Here is a 22,328-nt window from a genome sequence, read left to right on the forward strand (position 1 = left end):
AGCCCAGGGCTGCTCCTATTCCAGGTGAACTGTTTGCTGAGGGCTCTGGCTGCCCACTCTGTGCACCAGAGGGAAAGCAGTTTAAGGGAGAGCAGTCAGCTGAGCCTCACGCGTGACCCACATCCTCTCCCACAGGATGGGAAGATCAATACCGATGCCGGCAGGTTGCACCCAGGCTGTGAGGAGGAGCTGTGGTTGTCGCTGTGCAATGCCTTGCTGATTCTCCTCCTTGCACAGCTGATTATGAGACTAGAATCTGGTTTATTACTAGAGCTGGAGGATGTCAGTTGAAAAAAGACTGAAAGATTTCTCACTGTTTCTTGTTCTCTACAGACGAGAGTGGCCTGATGCCAAACTGATCTAAGCTTTAAAAGCTCACTGTAAAGGTCAGGTCACTGTTTTCACTGTGTTTATTATTTCCATGGAATCCTGGAATGCTTTGGGTTGGAAGGGACCCTGAAAGACCACCTAATCCAACCACCTTGCACTGAGCAGGGACATCTTCAACTAGAGCAGATTGCTCAGAGCCCCGTCCAACCTGACCTAGAATGGTCCCAGGGATGGGGCTTCGACCACCTCTCTGGGCAACATCCCCCTCAGTGTAAACTTTCTTGTCTCTAGTTTCAATCTGCCCTCTTTTAGTTTAAAACCATCACCCCTTCTCCTGTCACAACAGGCCCTGCTCTGTCCCTGTTTTTCTTCTGGGCTCCTTTAAATACTGAAAAGGCCACAATAAGGCCTCCTTCTCCAGCATTCATGTTTATTTTGCTTACTAACACATACCATATTTTAGCACTTAAAATAGTGCCCCTTCTTCTTCAGATTCTCTTTCATCAACCTGGCAATGCAGACTTGCCTCACTGCTCTTCCTCTTTTCCATCCCTCTTCAGAGCATTTTCCAGCTTTATTTGACAAGTAAGCCTCGAATGAAACAAGGGAAGCCTGACACAAAGGTCTGTAGGTCAGAGCAGCTGGCAAGTGGTTCTGGAGCTTTATCCTCTCTCTTACTTTGTGAATATGGGTTGGAAGGGACCTCACGGATCATCTAGTTCCAGCACCTCTTCCATGGGCAGAGACACCTTCTACCAGACCAGGTTGCTCATCCAACATAGCCTTGAACACCTCCAGAGAGGCAGCATCCACAACCTCGCTGGGGAACCTGTTCCAGTGTCTCACCACCCTCACTGTAAAGAATTTCTTCCTAATCTCCAGTCTAGATCTGCCCTCCTCAAGCTTCAATCTATTCCCTCTTTTCCTGTCAGTACAAGTCCTTATAAAAAGTCCCTTCCTGGCTTTCTTGTAGCCCCCTTAAGATACTGGAAGGCCACAAGAAGGTCTCCCTAGAGCCTTCTCTTCTCCAGACTGAACAGCCCCAACTCTCTCAGCCTTTCCCCATAGGGGAAGTGCTTCAGCACTCTGATCATTGTCATGACTCTCCTCTGGACCCACTTCTGGACCCTTTCCTTCTTGTGCTGGGGGCACCAGACCTGGACAAAGTACTCCAGCTGAGGTCTCACAAGAGCAGAGGGACAGAATCACCTTCATTGCCCTGCCGGTCACTGTTTTTAATGCAGCCCAGTGCACAGCTGCCTCCTGGACAGCAAGCGACCATTGCCAGCTCATGGTGAGTTTTTCCATCAACTGACATCCCCCAAGTCCTTCTCCTCAAGAGTGCTCTTGAGCTATTCCTTGCCCAGCCTATATTTGTGCCTGGGATTGCCTAGATCCAGGTCTAAGACCTTACTAATTCTGAGATTCTTGCACCTGGCCTTGTTGAACTGTTATCTCTGCTTTTGTAACTACATAAAACTGTCCAACCTAAATCTACTCTTCTCTAATTTAAAATCATTGCCCCTCACCCTATCACTGCAGACCTTTGTAAACAGTCCTTTTCCAGCCTTCTTGTAGGGCCCCTTCAGGGACTGGACCCTACCATCCCTGAAAGCATTTCACACCAGGTGGGATGGGACTCCTGGCAACCCGATCTAGATGTCCCTGATAACTGCAGGAGGGTTGGACTGGATGACTGTAAAGATCCCTTCCAACCCCAACCAGTCTGTGATTCTATGAGAGTTCTATAATATAATCAGTTTAAACTTCTGTGAAAAGTAGTGACAAACAAGTTCAGGTTCAACACTCACAAGGTTTCCCTTCTGCAAGGTGCATTTGCAACTGGAAGTTGTCTCTCATCACTCCAAGCTGAGCAGCAACGTGACATTTCCACCTATGAACTGTGACTCTCAGCACTCCACTTTCCTTCCAGCATTTCAAACACCAGGACACCTCGATACCTCCCTCTTCAAACAACTTGCTGAATTGTTTCAATACTGCAAACAGCTCTGACCTCTCCTTCTAAGAGTCTTCCCAATTCTAAACCTTAAATCCTTCCTCCACCTCCAGATTTTAACTTATTGTTGTGATTAAATACAAACCTCCGTGCAGGGATCTAGAGGTTTTCCTTCTGCTAAGAAATCCCTTTGTAATAATTTAATGATAGGATTATTTCTGTCTGCACTGGCACATCCTTAGGGCTTAAATTCATGAAGACTGTCCACTCTGCACATCCACTCTGATTTCAGACACAATCATAGTATCATAGTATCATTCAGGGTTGGAAGGGACCACAAGGATCATCTAGTTCCAACCCCCCTGCCATGGGCAGGGACACCCCACACTAGATCAGGCTGGACAGAGCCTCATCCAGCCTGCTCTTAAACACCTCCAGGGACGGGGCCTCGACCACCTCCCTGGACAACCCATTCCAGGGTTTCACCACTCTCATGGTGAAGAACCTCCTCCTCACATCCAGCCTGAATCTCCCCACCTCCAGCTTCATTCCATTCCCCCTAGTCCTATCACTACCTGAGATCCTGAGAAGTCCTTCCCCAGCCTTCTTGTAGGCCCCCTTCAGATACTGGAAGGCCACAATGAGGTCACCTGGGAGCCTTCTCTTCTGCAGACTGAACAGCCCCAACTCCTTCAGTCTGTCCTCATAGGAGAGGTGCTCCAGCCCTCTGATCATCCTTGTGGCCCTTCTCTGGACACGTTCCAGCACCTCCACATCCCTCTTGTAATAGGGGCTCCAGAACTGGACACAGTACTCCAGGTGGGGTCTCACCAGAGCTGAGTAGAGGGGGAGGATCACCTCCCTCGACCTGCTGGCCACACTTCTCCTGATGCAGCCCAGGATCTGATTGGCTTTGCAGGCTGCAAGTGCACATTGAGAGCTCATGTTGAGCTTCTTGTCCACCAGCACCCCCAAGTCTCTCTCCTCAGGGCTGCTTTCCAGCCAGTCACTGCCCAGCCTGTACTTGTGCCTGGGATTGCCTCGACCCAGATGCAGGACCCTGCACTTGCTCTTGTTGAACTTCATGAGGTTGGCTTGTGCCCACCTCTCCAGCCTGTCAAGGTCCCTCTGGATGGCCTCCCTTCCCTCCAGCCTGTCTGCTGCACCACACAGCTTGGTGTCATCAGCAAACTTGCTGAGGGTGCACTCAAGGACAAATTGGGAAAGCCTTAAAATTAAACCACAAAAATTCTATCATGTCCCCATGAACACCCACAACCACTCCTGCAGTGAATGTGTTTCACAAGTGTAAAAGAGAGAGGGTTTGAAACTTAGCTGAAGGGACACAGACCACACTTTATTTTAAAGCCAAATAAACAAAACTCAAAAGCACAAAGCACAAAACCATTTCAGTGCAGCTTGTCATACTGGGATCATACTTTTGCATCCATAATATTACCAACATGAGGCAGCACAGAAGCCATGGTAGGTTTAAGTGTTGCAATGAGGATTTAAAAATGTGGAAAATCTACTTGCCATTGAATGACTCAGCAGTTAGAGATGTGCTGTAAAAGGCAGCCCATAGGCTGCAGTAAGTTGTTTCAAGCATTTTTCATACTGATTATTCAGTTTCACAGACTCCTGCACGGCATGCTTCAAGTCTTCTACCTCTTCAAAAAAACCCTAAAAAAAAATCAAAAGGATGAAGTTCAACAAGAGCAAGTGCAGGGTCCTGCATCTGGGTCGAGGCAATCCCAGGCACAAATCCAGGCTGGGCAGTGACTGGCTGGAAAGCAGCCCTGAGGAGAGAGACTTGGGGGTGCTGGTGGACAAGAAGCTCAACAGGAGCTCTCAATGTGCACTTGCAGCCCGCAAAGCCAATCAGATCCTGGGCTGCATCAGGAGAAGTGTGGCTAGCAGGTCGAGGGAGGTGACCCTCCCCCTCTACTCAGCCCTGGGGAGACCCCACCTGGAGTACTGTGTCCAGTTCTGGAGACCCTATTACAAGAGGGATGTGGAGGTGCTGGAACATGTCCAGAGAAGGGCCACAAGGATGATCAGAGGGCTGGAGCACCTCTCCTGTGAGGACAGACTGAAGGAGTTGGGGCTGTTCAGTCTGCAGAAGAGAAGGCTCCCAGGTGACCTAATTGTGGCCTTCCAGTATCTGAAGGGGGCCTACAGGAAGGCTGGGGAAGGACTTCTCAGGATCTCAGGTAGTGATAGGACTGGGGGGCATGGAATGAAGCTGGAGGTGGGGAGTTTCAGGCTAGATGTGAGGAGGAGGTTCTTCACCATGAGAGTGGTGAAAGCCTGGAATGGGTTGTCCAGGGAGGTGGTCGAGGCCCTGTCCCTGGAGGCATTTAAGCCCAGGCTGGATGAGGCTCTGTCCAGCCTGATCTAGTGTGGGGTGTCCCTGCCCATGGCAGGGGGGTTGGAACTCGATGAGCCTTGTGGTCCCTTCCAACCCTGACTGATACTATGATACTATGATAATGTTTCCTCAAAGATATTCTCAGCCAACATTCCAATGGTTCCCAAGTTGAAAGCTACTTTGTATTATTTTTGTTAATACATGGTTGCTATGCAGACACCAACACAGCTACAAGCAAGATTCAGCAATCAACTAAAACCTTACATAAAAATTTAAAACTTTGGGCCTGATCACAGAATTTTAGGGATTGGAAAGGACCTCTAGAGATCATTAGGTCCAATCCCACTGCCAAAGCAGGATCACCTAGGACAGGCCACACAGGAACACACCCAGGTTGGCTTTGAAATTCTCCAGAGAAGGAGACTCCACAACCTCACTGGGCAGCTTGTTCCAGTGCTCTGACACCCTCACAGTAAAGAAGTTTCTCCTCATGTTGAAGTGGAACTTCCTGTGTTCATCCTTACACCAACTGTTCCTTGCCCTATTACTGGGCACCACTGAAAAGAGCCTGGCACCTTCATCTTGACAGCCACCCCTCAGATATTTATACACATCAGTAAGATTCCCTCTCAACCTTCTCTTCTCCAGACTAAACAGCCCCAGCTCTCTCAGACTCTCTTCACAGGAGAGATGCTCAAGTGTCTTCATCATCCTCATGGCTCTTCATTGCACCCTCTCCAGCAGATCCTTGTCTTTCTTGAACTGGGAAGCTCAAAACTGGATACAGTATTCCAGGTGTGGTCTTAGGAGGGCAGAGTAGAGAGGGAGGAGAACCTCCCTAGACCTGCTGGACACACTTTTACTAACGCACCCCAGAGGTCTCTTCCAACCAAAACAATTCTATTCCATGATTCTGTGACTTTAACTCACCCTGGCTCAATCTCCTGTAAGTTCTATATCTAATGAACTATCACCACATTTCACTTTCTCACTATTACCTCTGTAATGAAAGCTAGCATAGTATTATTTAAAAAGCCCATTTCAACAAGCTTGCTGCTAAATAGCATCTTAGGTCAGTGTATTAAATGGAGCCCCCTACAGCTGGCTAAGGTCTCTCCTTCACTTTATACAGCTACCAGTTTATCATGAAAACTCTAAAGTCCTCCTCTCTGCCCTCCCTAAGCTTAGAATTACAGAATGACAGAAAGGTGGGTGCTGGAGGGTGCCTCTGGGGATCACCTAGTCCAACCCCCTGCTAAAAAACAGCCACACACAGCAGGTTGGCCAGGATCACAATGTTCAGGCAGGTTTGGAATCTATCCAGGGAAGGACACTCCACAACCTCTGTGGGCAGTCTGCTCCAGGCTCTATCACCCTCACAGGAGAGAAGTTTTTCCTCCTGTTCTTTAGGTTCCAGTTTGTGACAGTTGCCCCTTCCCCTGTCACTGGGCAGCAGTGAAGAGCCTGGCCCCACCCTCTTGACACCCATCGTTTAGATATTGGTAAATGTTGGTGCTTAGAGCTCTGTCAGAGGTATCCCCTTGATAAGTTTAAGAGAAAATAGCTTTCTTCTCACTGACTTCATGAAGCAATAGAACTGATCATTTGAAAAAATAAATTCTCACCTCTGCAAATATCTTTTGGAAGGAATGGAGATTGTTAGCAGCAGTTACAATTTGAATGTCACAGCAACCTGAGCCAATTCATCTCTCATGAAGCAAACCAAATTGCCCAAACATTTAAAAAAAACAGCCACCCAGAACCACAAGAAAACCCAGCTGTTCAAAGCAACAACAACAGAATAAGAACTAAAATTGCATTACTCCTCTTCCTTAGCCAAGAACTACTGCAGGACACCGACGTTTCAAGGAGTCACTCCTTTCCATTTCTTTCTGGGAATGCTATCAATTCATTTTTTACCTATTTTGCTTGCTAACAGCACATGTTCAGCCTAAAGCTCATCTTCAGTTCAGGCAGAAAAGTTGGTTTTCCCAAACCCACCCCTTCTTAAAATTTTCCTAAGATAGATTACCTTGTCTAACGCAGCCAATTCATTTTTCAGTGCTCTCCTTTCTGTAGACAACTTTTCATTTGCTTTCTTCAGCTTTTGTATCTCCTTCAACAGTATCTCTAGATCCAAACAAAAATTAAAAGAACAGACTTCAACCATTACAGTCAACCTCCCCCTTGTATGAATCATATCACAGCTACCTACATTTTGTGATATTAGAAAATTACAGCTCAGCTTTTTAGAGTGCTTTCTTTATGTTATTGTTAAGACTCAGCCCAGCACACTCCCAGGTACTATGAAAGACAACAGGATGTCAGATGGATAATCTGAACCACAGAATCACCGAGGTTGGAAGAGGTCTCAAAGATCATCGAGTCCAACCTGTCACCACAGACCCCATGACTAAACCACGGCACCAAGTGCCACGTCCAATCCCCTCTTGAACACCTCCAGGGACGGTGACTCCACCACCTCCCTGGGCAGCCCATTCCAATGGCTAACAACTCTCTCTGTGAAGAACTTTCTCTGCACCTCAAGCCTAAACTTCCCCTGGCACAGCTTGAGACTGTGTCCTCTTGTTCTGGTGCTGGTTGCCTGGGAGAACAGACCAACCCCTACCTGGCTACAACCACCTTTCAGGTAGTTGTAGACAGCAATAAAGTCTCCCCTGAGCCTTTTCTTCTCCAGGCTAAACAATCCCAGCTCCCTCAGCCCCTCCTCATAGGGCTTGTGTTCAAGGCCTCTCCCCAGCCTTGTTGCCCTTCTCTGGACACGTTCAAGTGTCTCGATGTCCTTCTTAAACTGAGGGGCCCAGAGCTGGACACAAGACTCAAGGTGTGGCCTAACCAGTGCAGAGTACAGGGGCACAATGACTTCCCTGCTCCTGCTGGCCACACTATTCTTGATGCAGGCCAGGATTCCATTGGCCTTCTTGGCCACCTGGACACACTGCTGGCTCATGTTTAGACAGCTGTCAGTCAGCACCCCCAGGTCCCTTTCTGTTTGGCAGCTCTCCAGCCACTCTGACCCCAGCCAGATGTGCCAGATGCTTAGGATGTGGAATTATTTTACTTTCAAATCCACAAAACATATACCATGTGCCTTGCTTCTGAATCAGAGGGGGTCACACAGCCCCTGCTGACAGCATATTTCCTGAAAACTAGGCCTACACTATGGGATCTCTTCAAACCTTTTGTTATGCTTTGAAGTGGAAGAGGATTGGACCTTCATTTGTGGATTTATGTGAGGAAGTACACCAGCATGGTCTAGGTCTGTCCCACATTTTGAGGCTAAAAGCAGGCCCCTTTGTGCACCAGTGCCTGCAAATCCAAGTGTGACGCAGCAAACATCATCACTAAGAGACTCAGCTTACTAGTATAAATAGAGTGGTACTAAAACCAGCCATGCACTCCCACCCAGGATTACACCAAGATACAGAGTCACACAGGCACACTGGAAGGAACATCATCAGAATTACCTAAATATTCACTGGAACAGGGCTCCTTCTTGATAGGAATGTCCCTGTGAGATGTTACTTCTCCCTCTGGGTTTCGGCTTCCTCTCCCAGGAGCAGCACCACTTTTCCAGGTAGCCTTTTTACGTTCCAGTTGCTCAATTCTTCGTCTCTGCTCTCGTAGATTATGCTCTAGGTCCTTAATTTTAATCTGTGAGGAAACCAAACTTTTTTTAAAATACACAGAACAAAGTTCAACTGAATTACAACTGGACACGTATCACAGAATGGTGTGGATTGGAAGAGACCTCTGGGGATCATCTAGTCCAACCCACTTGCTAAAGAAGAGTCACCCTGAGCAGGCTGCACCTCACAGGAAGAAGTTTTTCCTCAGGTTCAGATGGAACCTCCTGGGTTCCAGTTTCTGCCTGTTGCTCCTTGTCCTATTGCTGGGCACCACAGAAAAGAGTCTGGCCCCAGCACCCCAATATCCACCCTTTAGGTATTGATCAACATTGAAAAGATTCCCTCTCAGTCTTCTCTCTTCCAGGCTAAGCAGACCCAGGTCTCTCTAAGCAGCCCTCATCTCAGAGGGATGCTCCAGACCCTTGATCATCTTGGTAGCCTCTGCTGGACTTTCTCCAGTAGTTCCTTGTCTCTCTTGAACTGGGGAGACCATAACTGGACACAGTACTCCTGACATGGCCTCCCTCGGGCAGAGTAGAGGGGGAGAAGAACCTCCCTCAATCTGCTGGCCACACCCTTCTTAATGCATCCCAGGACACCATTGGCCTTCTCGGCCACAAGGGCATGTTGCTTGCTCATGGTGTCCTTGTTGTCCACCAACACTGCCAGGTCCTTCTCCACAGCGATGCTCTTTGCCTTCATTTGTTTAGCTTCTTGCTGGGTTTCTAAAATCAATCAGCTTACAACACAAAAATAGCCAGGCTGGTGCAAAAGAGAGATCAGAAGACAGCTGGAAAGAGGGGTAGGGAGGGGAGCAAGGACAAGGCTTGGAAAGGGGAGACAGCTTTCAGTTACAGAGACACCAGTGACAGTTCACCTTCCACAGGAACTACAAATTACTCTCTGATTATCTCATGGGAAACAAAAGTTAGTACAACAAGAAAAGCACAGCCTCGTTTTTCAAATGTAAGAATTCTTTTTCAGTCTTGCCAAAAGCTTATGCTTGGCTCTCTGGTATCACAGCCTACAAGTGTTACTTACAGTTAGATTTTTAATTGCTTCACTTTGCTCCTGGTTTGCTTTGATTTCTTCAATGTAACGTTTCTGGAGCTCATTATACATCTGAAGTAGCCTGAAACAGAAAAGATGCATAAGTTGCCATAAAACATGAAGGCCAACAAAACGTGCATCCTTTGTCCTGAAAGCGTTGCAGATGCTCCACAGAGATCACCTGGACTGTAACTATGCTGTACAGACTCACAACAGAAATACCTAAGATGGGTGTGAATGAAGTGTGAGGAGCAACACAGAGGAAGCACCAGGAAAACAGCAAAAAGTTAGAAGAATGGTTTGTATTGATGGCAAAATGTCTGTCATTCAGTCAGACTGAGGACCCTGTTGCTTTTGTTCCAGCCCATGTGGCCACACTGAGCAAACCTCAGTACAAACAACTGGTTGGTGGAAGACGTGCACACCAACACATGTCACAGATATCAATCCTCACCCACCCAGCACAACAGGAAGAGCAAGAGGCCACTCCTAAAGCATATAAAAAAGTTGGTTGGCAAGAAAATAGTTTCTGGACAATCAAGAACCCACAATGAGGACTCATGAGGCAGCATCCCCAGCTCTCTGTATGGCACAAAACATCTCATTACTTTTGTGTTTGGGTGTGAGTAAATGAAATCTGTGAGAAAAAGAGCATGAGTGGGCAAAACCAATGTCAAATGAACAGATTTGGGCTATTTTCTTTCCCTTTGATATTATCTTGTATGAAGTTCTGCTGCACCTACTTCCTACCATTTTCTTCACAGCATTCAGGCTGTGTGTTTCAGACATTTTTTTCCTGTTTTCTTAGGAATTCAAGTAAGAGCTGGCATTCACACTAAGTCATGACTGTGCACCACAAGCGTGATGACCAACACTTCAGTACAAAAGAGCTCTGTAAACTAACATGCAAATAGATGCTAGAAAAAAAAGAAGTGAGGTTATCTATGCACAGCCTCATACAAAGGAGGTCCAGCACTAGCTTCACACGTCTTCCACAAAAGCATCTAATCATAGAATCACAGAATCAGTGAGGGTTGGAAGGGACCACAAGGATCATTTAGTTCCAACCCCCCTGCCATGGCCAGGGACACCCCACACTACATCAGGCTGGACAGAGCCTCATCCAGCCTGGGCTTAAACACCTCCAGGGATGGGGCCCCAACCACCTCCCTGGACAACCCATTCCAGGGCTTCACCACTCTCATGGGGAAGAACCTCCTCCTCACATCCAGCCTGAATCTCCCCACCTCCAGCTTCATTCCATTCCCCCTAGTCCTATCACTACCTGAGATCCTGACAAGTCCTTCCCCAGCCTTCATGTAGGCCCCCTTCAGATACTGGAAGGCCACAATTAGGTCACCTCAGAGCCTTCTCTGCTCCAGACTGAACAGCCCCAACTCTTTCAGTCTGTCCTCATAGGAGAGGTGCTCCAGCCCTCTGATCATCCTCATGGCCCTCCTCTGGACACCTTCCAGCATGTCCATGTCCCTCTTGTAATAGGGGCTCCAGAACTGGACACAGTACTCCAGGAGGGGTCTCAAAAGAGCAGAGTAGAGGGGGAGGATCACCTCCCTCCACCTGCTGGCCACACTTCTCCTGATGCAGCCCAGGATCTGATTGGCTTTGCGGGCTGCAAGTGCACACTGAGAGCTCATGTTGAGCTTCTTGTCCACCAGCACCCCCAAGTCTCTCTCCTCAGGGCTGCTTTCCAGCCAGTTACTGCCCAGCCTGTATTTGTGCCTGGGATTGCCTCGACCCAGATGCAGGACCCTGTACTTGCTCTTGTTGAACTTCATGAGGTTGGCTTGTGCCCACCTCTCCAGCCTGTCAAGGTCCCCCTGGATGGCCTCCCTTCCCTCCAGCGTGTCTGCTGCACCACACAGCTTGGTGTCATCAGCAAACTTGCTGAGGGTGCACTCAATGCCACTGTCCATGTCCCCCACAAAGATGTTGAATAAGACAGGTCCCAGGACTGATCCCTGAGGGACTCCACTTGTCCCTGGCCTCCACTGGGACATGGAGCCATTGACAGCCACTCTTTGGGTGCAGCCATCAAGCCAGTTCCTTATCCATCTAGTGGTCCACCCATCAAACCCATGTGTCACCAGTTTGGGGACCAGGATGTGGTGCGGGACAGTGTCGAAGGCCTGGCTCAAGTCCAGGTAAATGACATCAGTTGCTCGCCCCTCATCTATTAATGTTGTGACCTGTTCATAGAAGGCAACCAGGTTTGTCAGGCAGGATTTGCCCTTGGTGAAGCCATAAGGTACTCAAATCAAGCTCAGAGATAGACACTCAGATTTCCTAGGTTATTTGCAAAGAGTCTGGTATATTGTAAAGACAATGAAAAGTAGAAAACAAAATAAACCAACCCAGGCCTTCTATAGCCACTAAAAGGAAACACTATAAACAAGGTGCTTGAACCAGAAGCAGTAAGGACTGTCCCTATCTTCATGATCCACAGCCCACTTTTGCAAGTGCACAAAAAGCAGCCTCTGAAAGAATGGAACAGCCTATTTCTTTTAAAAATCAAGTGACAGAGGGAGGGACCAACATTTTCTGTAGCATGTCTAGTTGTTGAAATGTTTCAACATGTTTTCTTACATCAAAACTGTATCTTTTGCATCAAAAAAAAAGCCCAGTTAGCTTATTTCTAGTCTTTAACTGGCAAACTGCATTACATAGTGGCTCACTTCTAATAATCAACTTAGACTGAAAAGCTTGTCTGGTTTATTTTTTCACATACAGATAAAATGGAGCTACAAAACAGGAGCTAAGATAGCTCCCACAAATTAAACAATTAATTTGCATAATTCAAGGTTTAAAATTTACCCCCCACCCAAAAAAAAAAGATCATGTGTGTGCCTACACACAAAAGAGCTCCCTGGGCTCATTCAATTTTTCTCAATGAAAGACTGAGAAAGAAACCTATTTTGTTACAGAATCACTGACTCACTCTGGTTGGGAAAGAGCTTAAAGAGCAAGTCCAGACGTGAACCCAGCACTCAGTTCATCACATCACAGTCTTTGTTTAGTCCCATTTTCAAGTTCCATCTAAGATTTACTATTTCCTTTGAAACTGCAAATAAAGTGGTTTTCCATTGTTTCAAAGGCTGTGAGCAGATTCCATAACACTTAATAAAAATTCAACTTGCTTGACCATGCAAAATGTATTCTGCCCTACAGAGAAGAATGTGTTTAAGTCTGTGAAAAAGCAGTCTGCAGAAACTCACCTGACACCACCACCCTTTAGAACAAGATCCTTGCTGTATCCACCCTTATGCCATACAGGAGGTTCTGTTTGAACTTGAACACTTAATTGAAACAAACACAACAGTTGAATAAAATCAGGTTTTACAATGTTCATTGGCTCAAACAAAGCAGCTGAAAAAGACTAAGTTACTTTTCTGTTTGATTTTACAGTAGAGGTTTACATGCAGGGTCATAAACACACCAAAATTTAAACCTGACAGTTTTTTTGCAAACAGGCTCTTAAATCCTGGCAGGATAATCTCCAAAAGACTGGCACTTCAGGTTTTCAGGTCCTAAGATCCCAGTTTGGGAATCTTTTAAACAGCACTGATACAATTTCACTGTTTGGTGGAAAAACAATCTAAATCCCTTTGCAGTTAGACAGAAAGAGCACAGTGGCTAAGCAGAGACATTACATACTGACATTAAAACTGTTCCTTTTACTACAGTCAATTCTATACAAGCTGCTTCTGCCATCCTTGTTCCTTTACACACCTACAACATTCTCCATCCCTACATTTTGTTCACAGATGGTCCCTCAAAATGGGCAGAACCAGTAAGGCCTTGTCCATCTGAAGAGTATCAAGGCAAAAGCACTGAAATACCCCGACACAAAAAGAAATGTTCAAGAATTCTTACTCTCTGCTTGTGACACAGTCATGCATGAACTGCTGCAGGTACCCCTTTTCTTGGATCTGGCCCAGATTCTTTTCTAACTCCTTATTTTTTAGGTGGAGTTTTTTCAATTTCTTGACTAACTGTTCATTTTCATCACTGAGCTGAGAAGGAAGAGAATGAAAAATGGGAAAAAAAAAATAATCAAGCCATATGTTTAGGTCAAGTACTAGTTAGGATGATGATATTTCAGATTAAAATTCCTGCCTAGAAGTTTTACTATATCCATGTCACTACATAAGAAAATAGACAGGAACTATAATTGTCTTTCAAACGTTAACAACTGACTAAAACACAGCTTCTTTCACATATACATTAAAGGCTTCGAATGTAACTTCATCATTAATTAGTGAATGATAAGGCAAAAAGTAAATTACAAGTTTTCTGTGATACATTTGTATTCAAGACATCAGTTCTGTAGCTAAGCTCCTATTTGGTTTTATTTTAATCTCACCGAACCTGAAGGACTAAACTAAGGCCACGTTAGCGTTATTTCTTGCATGCATGCTTGATGACCCTCAACCAGCAGTATGTAAACACACCCATCGCCCAAAACGTACTACATGTAGCTCCCGGTATTTCTTTGAGAGGGTATCCAGTAAACTGATGTTATTGAGCGATATGCAGTCAAGAGAAGGAACGCCTGCAACCACAAGCTGCTGTCAGAATGAGTTCTGCCCCCGGAGGTAAAGTCAACCACCGCCGAGCTGGAGTCGCCTTGCCCGAGCGTTCCCTCCAGGCCAGGCCAGGCCAGGCCAGGCCGGTCGGGACCAGGGCTGAAGAGCCTTCCTCGTGGCCGGCTGGACAACATACCACCCCGCGGGGAAGGCACTGCCAAGGACCCCACTCACTTGGAGGCACTTGTGGACGGATGGCAGGGCCATGGGACTGTGGCTCAGGGTCTCATCCAAACGCACCTGCCGCCGCCGCCCCAGCGCGACCGTGCCGCGGAAGGCCCCCGCTTAGCTGCCCGGCACACTGCCTGTCACCACCGCGCGCCTCCCGGCTCTCAGGCGGGCGCCCGTGGCCACCAAGGCACACCCGGATAGGCTCCAGGCACAGCGCCGTGTCCCATGGAGGGCCCCGGCCACTCCCCGCCCCGTTGCCGGGGAAATGGCCACAAGCGGAGCCAGGTAGGCGGAGCCCCGGGCGGCGGCCGCTCGAGCAGCGAGCGCCCCCGGGAGGGCACTACTGCGGCTAGGAAGGGCTCGACCTGGAGCTCGCCTCTGAGGCAAAGATCTCGCACCCGGCCTGCAGCGGACGGTGCTGGCGGGGGATTTCTGATCCAGCGGCGGAGGATCCGGAATCAGCTTTAATGCGGCTGTGCACCTCAGTCTCCAGGGCAGCGTGAAACAACCAGCCTCAGCTTGTATTTCTTAAAGGCCAGACATTCTGGGCTGCATCCCCAGCAGCGTGGGCAGCAGGTGGAGAGGATCCTGTCCCTCTGCTCCACTCTGCTGAGACCCCACCTGCAGTGCCGGGTCCAGCTCTGGAGTCCTCAGCACAGGAGAGACATGGACCTGTTGGAGCAGGGCCAGGAGAGGCCACAAGAATTACCAGAGGGCTGAGACACCTTTGCTGTGAAGATAAGCTGAGAGAGTTGGAGTTGTTCAGCCTGGAGACAGCTCCAGGAGAGACCTTATTGTGGCCTTTCAGTATTTAAAGGGGGACTGTAAGGAAGATGATGAAGCACTCTATCAGAGTGTAGTGACAGGACAAGAGGTGATGGTTTTAAAGTAAAAGAGGAGAGATTCTGACTACATACATTTTTTAACAATGAGTGTGGTGAAACACTGGCCCAGGTTGCCCAAAGAGGTGGTAGGAACCCCATCCCTGGAAACATTCCAGGTCAGGTTGGACAGGGCTTTGAGCAAGCTGATCTAGCTGGAGATGACCCTGCTGACTACAGGGCAGTTGGACTAGGTGACCTGTAAAGGTCCCTTCCAACCCAACCACTCTACGACTCTATGATAAATTGTCTTTACTTTTGTTCACAATTTTATTTTCTGTGACTAACAGATACTGAGTGTGGGGGAGTGAAAATACTACCGGGTATAGATCTGCTTGGACACATCTGTACATCCACAAACACCAAGTTATCTGTCTCTACAACAGAATACAATGCATTCTGCATCTCCCATTCCCACCACGACAGAAGCCATGGTGGTACAGGCTGTTCAAGTACTGTCTGCCCAGGAAGGAGATAATACCATGCCTGGTACTGCTATTACCCAGGGTGGAGGTTTTTGTATCCTTAGTGGTTTTGATACTTGATACTGCTGGTGTTTGCTGGGGTTTGTCTATGGGTTTTGTATTCCACACGTATTTGTGGCAGACCAGGCTGGAGGGCACACAAGCAAGACAAAAGCATTTCATTCTCATGATGAACTGGACCCTCCAGATAACATTCCAACAGAAGACACTCACTAGCCACAAGAAGATTGACCCAAAGCAGTGATTAATGCCTGCTGGTCTCAGTACCCTTTGCTACTGGCAGTTCAAAACCTTTCATGTTTCTTTCTTTTGTTCTCTGCACCTCCTGTCTTTGTATACAATGTTGCCTCTCTTGCTACAGCCCGTCAGGAGTTGCCATGGTTTGGGTTTTTTTGTGTGTAATCTGTTGCCAGATGCCACCTGCCTCTCCATTTTAAGCGTGCAGCCCACCAGATTGTAGAGCCTGACAATCTTTTCAGGAACCATTGATGCCTGGGAAAAGATGGAGGAGAAAACAGCAGCTCACCACTGCTGACTGTGGGTCTATGACTTGCCTAACACACAGTTCAAGATACCCAGGTCACATTAGGCTGGCAGTGGGAACTGTAAGTGTAATTGGATTAAAGGAGGTGGCTGCTCCAGGGCACAACCCTAGCATCTCTCCTCCTCCTCCTCTTCCTCCTCCTCCTCTGCTATCAACCCAGCTCAGCCCATCACCCATCTGGCTGACCTCCTGCACTTCCACGAGAGGTCACAATGCAAGGTAAAAGCCACTGTGCTGAGCTGAGCACACACAGGATCCCAGCTGTGAGGCTGGTAACCACCCCAGAGTGCGTGGGAAGGTAGAACTGTCAGAAATCCTCTGTGTCTGTGAAGATTTCAGTATTGGTTCCGTAACAGCAGAAGCAGCCACACGACAGCACTGCTAATTCCTGGGGCTATTCTGTCCCTAAATAGCCTGGCAACAAAATTGCTACTTTAACCAGCAACTAGCATCAAATAAATTAGCAGCTGACAGTTCAGGGTATGAAAACCAGGAAGTCACTTCTTGATAAAAATACAGCTGGATGGACCTGGCTAGAGCAGCACATACACAGATTAAATATATCTCAGGTGAGGTCCTGATGAGCCTAGAAAACAGAAATTAGAATTGCACAAGGAAGACAATACAGCAGATCAGGAAGGGCTGAAATAACCACGTGTATTTAGTCCAGAAAATTGCCATTGCCAACAATCATTTGACCTGAATTTATCTTTTTGTAAAGGGTGGAAATGGTTGTTCCCTGTGTCCTCTAGAGGAGGATGAGCAAAAATAAAGTTACTTTCCAAGACAGATTATTTCATCTAGATGACAGGGGGAAATGTCTTAATATCCAAGAAGGAAAATAACACCTATTCCTCCCTTACAAGCAGGACCTGCTTTGCATTCAACAAGTCCAGGTGCTGCACTTTGGCCACAACAACCCCATGCAGAGCTACAGGCTGGGGTCAGAGTGGCTGGAGAGCTGCCAAACAGAAAGGGACCCGGGGGTACTCGTTGACAGCTGGCTGAACATGAGCCAGCAGTGTGCCCAGGTGGCCAAGAAGGCCAACGGCATCCTGGCCTGCATCAAGAATGGTGTGGCCAGCAGGAGCAGGGAAGTCATTGTGCCCCTGTACTCTGCTTTGGTTAGGCCACACCTTGAGTACTGTGTCCAGTTCTGGGCCCCCCAATTTAAGAAGAACATTGAGACTCTTGAATGTGTCCAGAGAAGGGCAACAAGGCTGGGGAGAGGCCTTGAACACAAGCCCTATGAGGAGAGGCTGAGGGAGCTGGGATTGCTTAGCCTGGAGAAGAGGAGGCTCAGGGGAGACCTTATTGCTGTCTACAACTACCTGAAGGGTGGTTGTAGCCAGGTGGGGGTTGGTTTCTTCTCCCAGGCAACCAGCACCAGAACAAGAGGACACAGTCTCAAGCTGTGCCAGGGGAAGTTTAGGCTCGAGGTGAGGAGAAAGTTCTTCACAGGGAGAGTTGTTCACCATTGGAATGTGCTGCCCAGGGAGGTGGTAGAGTCACCATCCCTGGAGGTGTTCAAGAGGGGATTGGACGTGGCACTTGGTGCCGTGGTTTAGTAATCATGAGGTCTTGGGTCACAGGTTGGACTTGATGATCTTTGAGGTCTCTTCCAACCTTACTGATTCTATGATTCTATGAATTGAAGATAGATGGAGGAAGCAGCAAGAGCCATGCTTCTCAACTATGCAGCTACACCAGCAAGGAGTTTGTGTAAGATTCAGATTTTATCAAACAAGTGCTGATCCAGTGATACAAAAAACCCTACCTGTGTCTTGAAACTCATGGGAAATGCTGCTACTGAAGCTCTTGTAAGTTTTACCCTGCACATAACAACCCAACATTTTCAAAAGTGGTCACTGATTTTGAGTGGCTCCACTTGAACATGAGCATCCCCTTCTTCCAAGTTAAGAATACTCAACAGATCTGTAAAAATGGCCCAAGGATTGGTAGCAATGGACACCAGATTTTGAAGCATCCACCAATCAAAAGATAATGTGTGCTCAATTAGGAAACACTCATCTTCCATAGATATTAATAATAATACATGACTTTAAAAACTTCCCTGTGGCAGTAAATATATGAAATCACAGACATGCAGAATGGTGGGAGCTTGAAGGGACCCTTGGATATCGTCTAGACCAACCTACTTTGCTAAAGCAGGATTGTGCCTAGGTGGGTTTGCAATCTCTGCAGAGAAAGAAACTCCACAATCTCTCTGGGCAGACAACTCCCAGAGCTCTGCCACCTTCACAGGAAAGAAGTTTTTCCTCATGTCCAGATGGAACTTCCTGTGTTCCAGTTCATGCGTGTTGCTCCTCATTCTGTTGCTGGGCACCGCTGAAAAGAGTCAGGCCCCATCCTCTTGACCTTCACCCTTTAGATACTGATAGGCATTGATAAGATTCACTCTCAGTCTTCATGTCTCCAGGCTAAACAACCCCATATGTTTCAGCCTTTCCTCATAAGAGAGATGCTCCAGTCCCCTCAGCACCTTTGTAGAATGTCAGACCCTCTCCAGTAGTTCCTTGTCTCTCTTGAACTGAAGAGCCCAGAAATGGATCCAGGAGCCCACATGTGACCTCATTAGAACAGAGTAGAGGGGGAGGAGAACCTCCCTCAACCTGCTGGCCACACTTGTTTTTTAATGCACCCCAGGAGACCATTGGATACCACAGGATGTCAATAAGATATTTCCTTTTCACTGTGAACAATTACAGCAGAAACATTTCCCCACACTTACTGCCAAACAGCAGAAATGTCACCCACTGCACTTTTGTTTTTCAGCTACATGTACACCAAAACCATTAATTTGTCAGAAAATAAATTAGCATAGGATTACTTGATGCAGCCCTACAGTAACTCCAAGTGTAGCTCTTTTTCCAGGCAGATTAAATGGCAGTAGATGTCCTTCTGTCATCCTCATGAGACTTTCCAGAAATTCAAATTCCCCTGTGAAAATCCACGTGCCTTTGTGAAAAAAAAAAGTCTGCCTGTTACAGTCTTGGGCAGAGTGGGTGCTGCCAATCCCACAGACAAATCATGGAACAATCTCCAACAAAATGTCCCACAAGAGAAAAAGGCCCTTTCTCCACCTTGTTGTGAGCTTCAGTCATGAAGTAATAATCCCATTTATGTTCAGGAGCCTTCTCTGAAACAGGGAGAAGCAGTCTGGCTTTCCTAAGGCTTCACACAACCAGAGGGGATGGCCAAATACAGAAGTTCATCATTCAGCTCAAAACATGAACATTTCCTGCGTACCAAGAAGAAAATCACTGAGATATGATTCAATTTAAGATGTCTGCTTGCAGAATTAGAAGCAAGACATCAGAAAATCAATCTAAAAGCTGATAAAACACAGAGGTACTATTGATTAAGTTAGGCTACATCCCTGCCACAGTACACACAGAACTTCTGTATGACCATCATCAGTGACAGAAATATCATGTTACAGTAGTTTCTTTTCAGGGGGAGTATTATTTTTACTCTTTTCAGTGGATAATGTTCAAAACCCCATACTCCCATCCATGTGGAAGGGGCACTCTGCCACTTCTCCAAGACCAAGGGAAAATACCTTTATTCTACACCCACAGACATGGTCTAGGAAAAATAGTAACAGCTTGGGACTGTATTACCTTGTCCACAGAACACCCTCCAGAGAAGAAAAACTTCTCTCATGGAGCGTCAAAGGCACTTACACCCCAGGAAAACTCTCACAGGCATACCTCCTGGAAGGAAAAACTTCCCAGTATGACAGCCAGCCTGAAAACTCCAAGAAACACTGAAAGAAGCCATTTTAGTGCTAGAACTGTCTGTCAGACCTTGAAGCCAAAAATCCCCATTTCCACATTAACCAAGGGTAGCTCTGAAGGGAGATGTCTGCAGTGTGTGTTTGAGATTCTCTTTCAGTTAGCCTGTGGCAGGAGGGAAAACATGGCAGGTGTCCAAGCAGTGATCCCTGGGCCATGTGGATTTGGAGAAGAAAGGGATCAGAATATGACTCCACATGACAGAAGCTTCTCATACACCACACAGAACAGTGCATTAATGAGTCATTAGCAAGTATTATGAAAACAGTGTTAGTAACTCCTGTTTGTCTCTGATTAAGCAGAAGTGGGATCAACACAGCTCTTCTGGGAAGTCCAGCAAGAAGAGAGAGCATCTCCTTCCCTTCTTTTACACCCAAAAGGCAAAACAAAAATCTGGAACAAACATCCTCTTCTACCAGCTATTAAATCTCTCACTGCATCACTGCAATTGCACTGAACTGCTACAAGATCATAATGAACTTGCACAAATCAAAAGCTTGCCATCTGGTTTACTTCTTCAAGGCAAACTCAAACTTCATTGTTCATGAGACACAGATAAAAGCTCTGGGGAAAAAGGACTAGAGACAGTAAACAACAATTTTATGTGACTAATCCAATATAATCCTATGCTGGGTAAAATGACCATGTGCATGGATTCCCACTGAAGTGCTTTAATAACAGCACAGCAAGCCTCTGGCTGTCATGCTGAGGAAATGCTCTGTTGCACTCAGGCTAATAACTCAGAAAGATTACTTCCTTTTCTCTTGTTGTTTTGTTGTGGGTTTTTTTTTTCTCTCTTCCTCTCTGTTTTTATTAAAGATAATAGCCACTTGCTATCCCATTTAATTCCCTATTAAGAGATCATCCATCAAACCTGTGAAGTGGAAAAGACCTGCACTGAAAGACATCTGTCTGCATATTCCATGGACATGTCCAGCTAGCTACAGGGGTCACCCTCTCTCAGCAACAAACTACACACGGTTTTATTGCACCACTGCAGCATGCAGTTGCTGTCAAAGAGAATGGCAAACTCTCGGATGGGAGGTAATTAAACCAGTTGCAGCAGCAGGTCCCCCTTTAAGTGACCCCACTTTCTGCACCACAGACCGAGCAGACCACAACAGGGATCTCCACACAGAGCAGCCACCCGAGGAACCCTGCACAGTGGTTTAGGCCAGGGAGGGAAGGAAGCTGCCACCTCCAGCAGAGCCACACCAAAATCAGTAAGGGCTTCAGACCCCAGGAGAGAAGGAAATCAACAACTATGATCGTTTTCTGCTCTGTGGACAGAGGCAGTAGGTTTTCCCCTCTGCCGAGCAATCCTTGTCTCAGGGAAGGAAGTCTGACCTCCACATGAATCTGATCAGGGCTCAGGAGGAATCAGGATGGATGAGGCACCCAGGAAACACTAGTATTTCAGGCTCATCCAGGACAAGCCTATTCCAAGTGGACGAGATTAAACACGTGGCATGTGTGTAGGTTATGAAAGGCATGTGAGAGGAACTGGTGGGGTTATGAAAGATCAGAGGTTATGAAAGATCCTGGCAGTTATGAAAGATGAGCCAAGAGTCTGATCCAGCAAGGCAGAGAGCAGCCTCGACCTGCTCAGAGGTGAAGGGACGTCTACAATCACCCAACAGCTCAGGGCAGGAAGTTCACACTGCCTGGCAGCTCTAGGCTACGAACAGCTTGAAAAATTCAGTAATAAGAGAATTATTGTCACCAGCTAGGAGAACCATGAAGAGAAATATTGTCTGCTTAAAGGCCTCACAGGCAGCTGCGTTTTGTTTGCAAAGTATTTTGAACAATCTTACAACACTTGCTGCAGCCACTGGTTTTCTAAGAAGCCTTATTTCCTGGCTTCTGAGTTCTGTTTTAAATCTTCAACCTGCAGGAGCTACACAGCTGGAATGAACCTGTAAAAAACAAGGCTTCACCCAGATGATGTTTTACCCTCTCAAGTTCAGCTTTTGAGTCACCATTTTATCTTCTACCACAAGAACAAAGGGAAGTTTGGGGGAATGCTACTGAACCAGATGGAATGGCTTCTTTTCCAAACATCACTCAAACATCCCTTAGAGAGAGGACTTAACTCCTGCTTAGAATAATCTCCTCTTCACAACAGTATTTCTCCATGCCAGTCATTTTCTACAATTACCTCCAGTGAGGATATTTCTTCATCCCACCTACTACACTATCCACAGCCTGGTTTTAATTTAAAACATAAGTTAAACAGACCTTTCAATGTCCCTGTGGCAGCCTCATAGCAACAAACCTTCAGGCACTGCAGCAGACCTGAGACACACAGGAGGGAACCATCTGCTCTACACCAGAATCACCATGAAGAGTGACCGTGCAGCGCGATGGAGGTTCTCTTCTCCCTCTACTCTGCACCAGTGAGGCTGCATCTAGAGTACTAGGTCCAGTTCTGGACTCCCCAGTTCACCCCAGTTCGAGACAGGGAACT

At 47.0% G+C, this 22,328-nt stretch overlaps 1 protein-coding gene across 4 annotated transcripts in view; it reads right to left on the minus strand.

Annotated features, from left to right (window-relative positions):
• The window catches only part of LOC137445693 (centrosomal protein of 290 kDa-like), a 15,841-nt gene extending 1,555 nt beyond the window's left edge, over nt 1–14,286 (minus strand). The window contains exons 1-7 of one of the 4 annotated variants that reach the window (XM_068147631.1): nt 14,137–14,286; nt 13,250–13,389; nt 12,592–12,672; nt 9,350–9,440; nt 8,147–8,333; nt 6,691–6,788; nt 3,634–3,970 (exon numbers count right to left, since the gene is read on the minus strand). In XM_068147631.1, the coding sequence (XP_068003732.1) occupies nt 3,842–3,970; nt 6,691–6,788; nt 8,147–8,333; nt 9,350–9,440; nt 12,592–12,672; nt 13,250–13,389; nt 14,137–14,169 (759 nt within the window). In that variant the 5' untranslated portion in view covers nt 14,170–14,286 and the 3' untranslated portion in view covers nt 3,634–3,841. The other 3 variants (XM_068147630.1, XM_068147629.1, XM_068147632.1) reach the window with 3 other exon arrangements.
• Nucleotides 14,287–22,328: the final 8,042 nt, after the last annotated feature.

The sequence above is a fragment of the Melanerpes formicivorus genome, unplaced genomic scaffold (assembly GCF_026170545.1).
Source record: "Melanerpes formicivorus ecotype bairdi unplaced genomic scaffold, bMelFor1.0.p_v2 SCAF_15, whole genome shotgun sequence".
In the NCBI taxonomy this organism is placed as follows: Eukaryota; Metazoa; Chordata; class Aves; order Piciformes; family Picidae; genus Melanerpes; species Melanerpes formicivorus.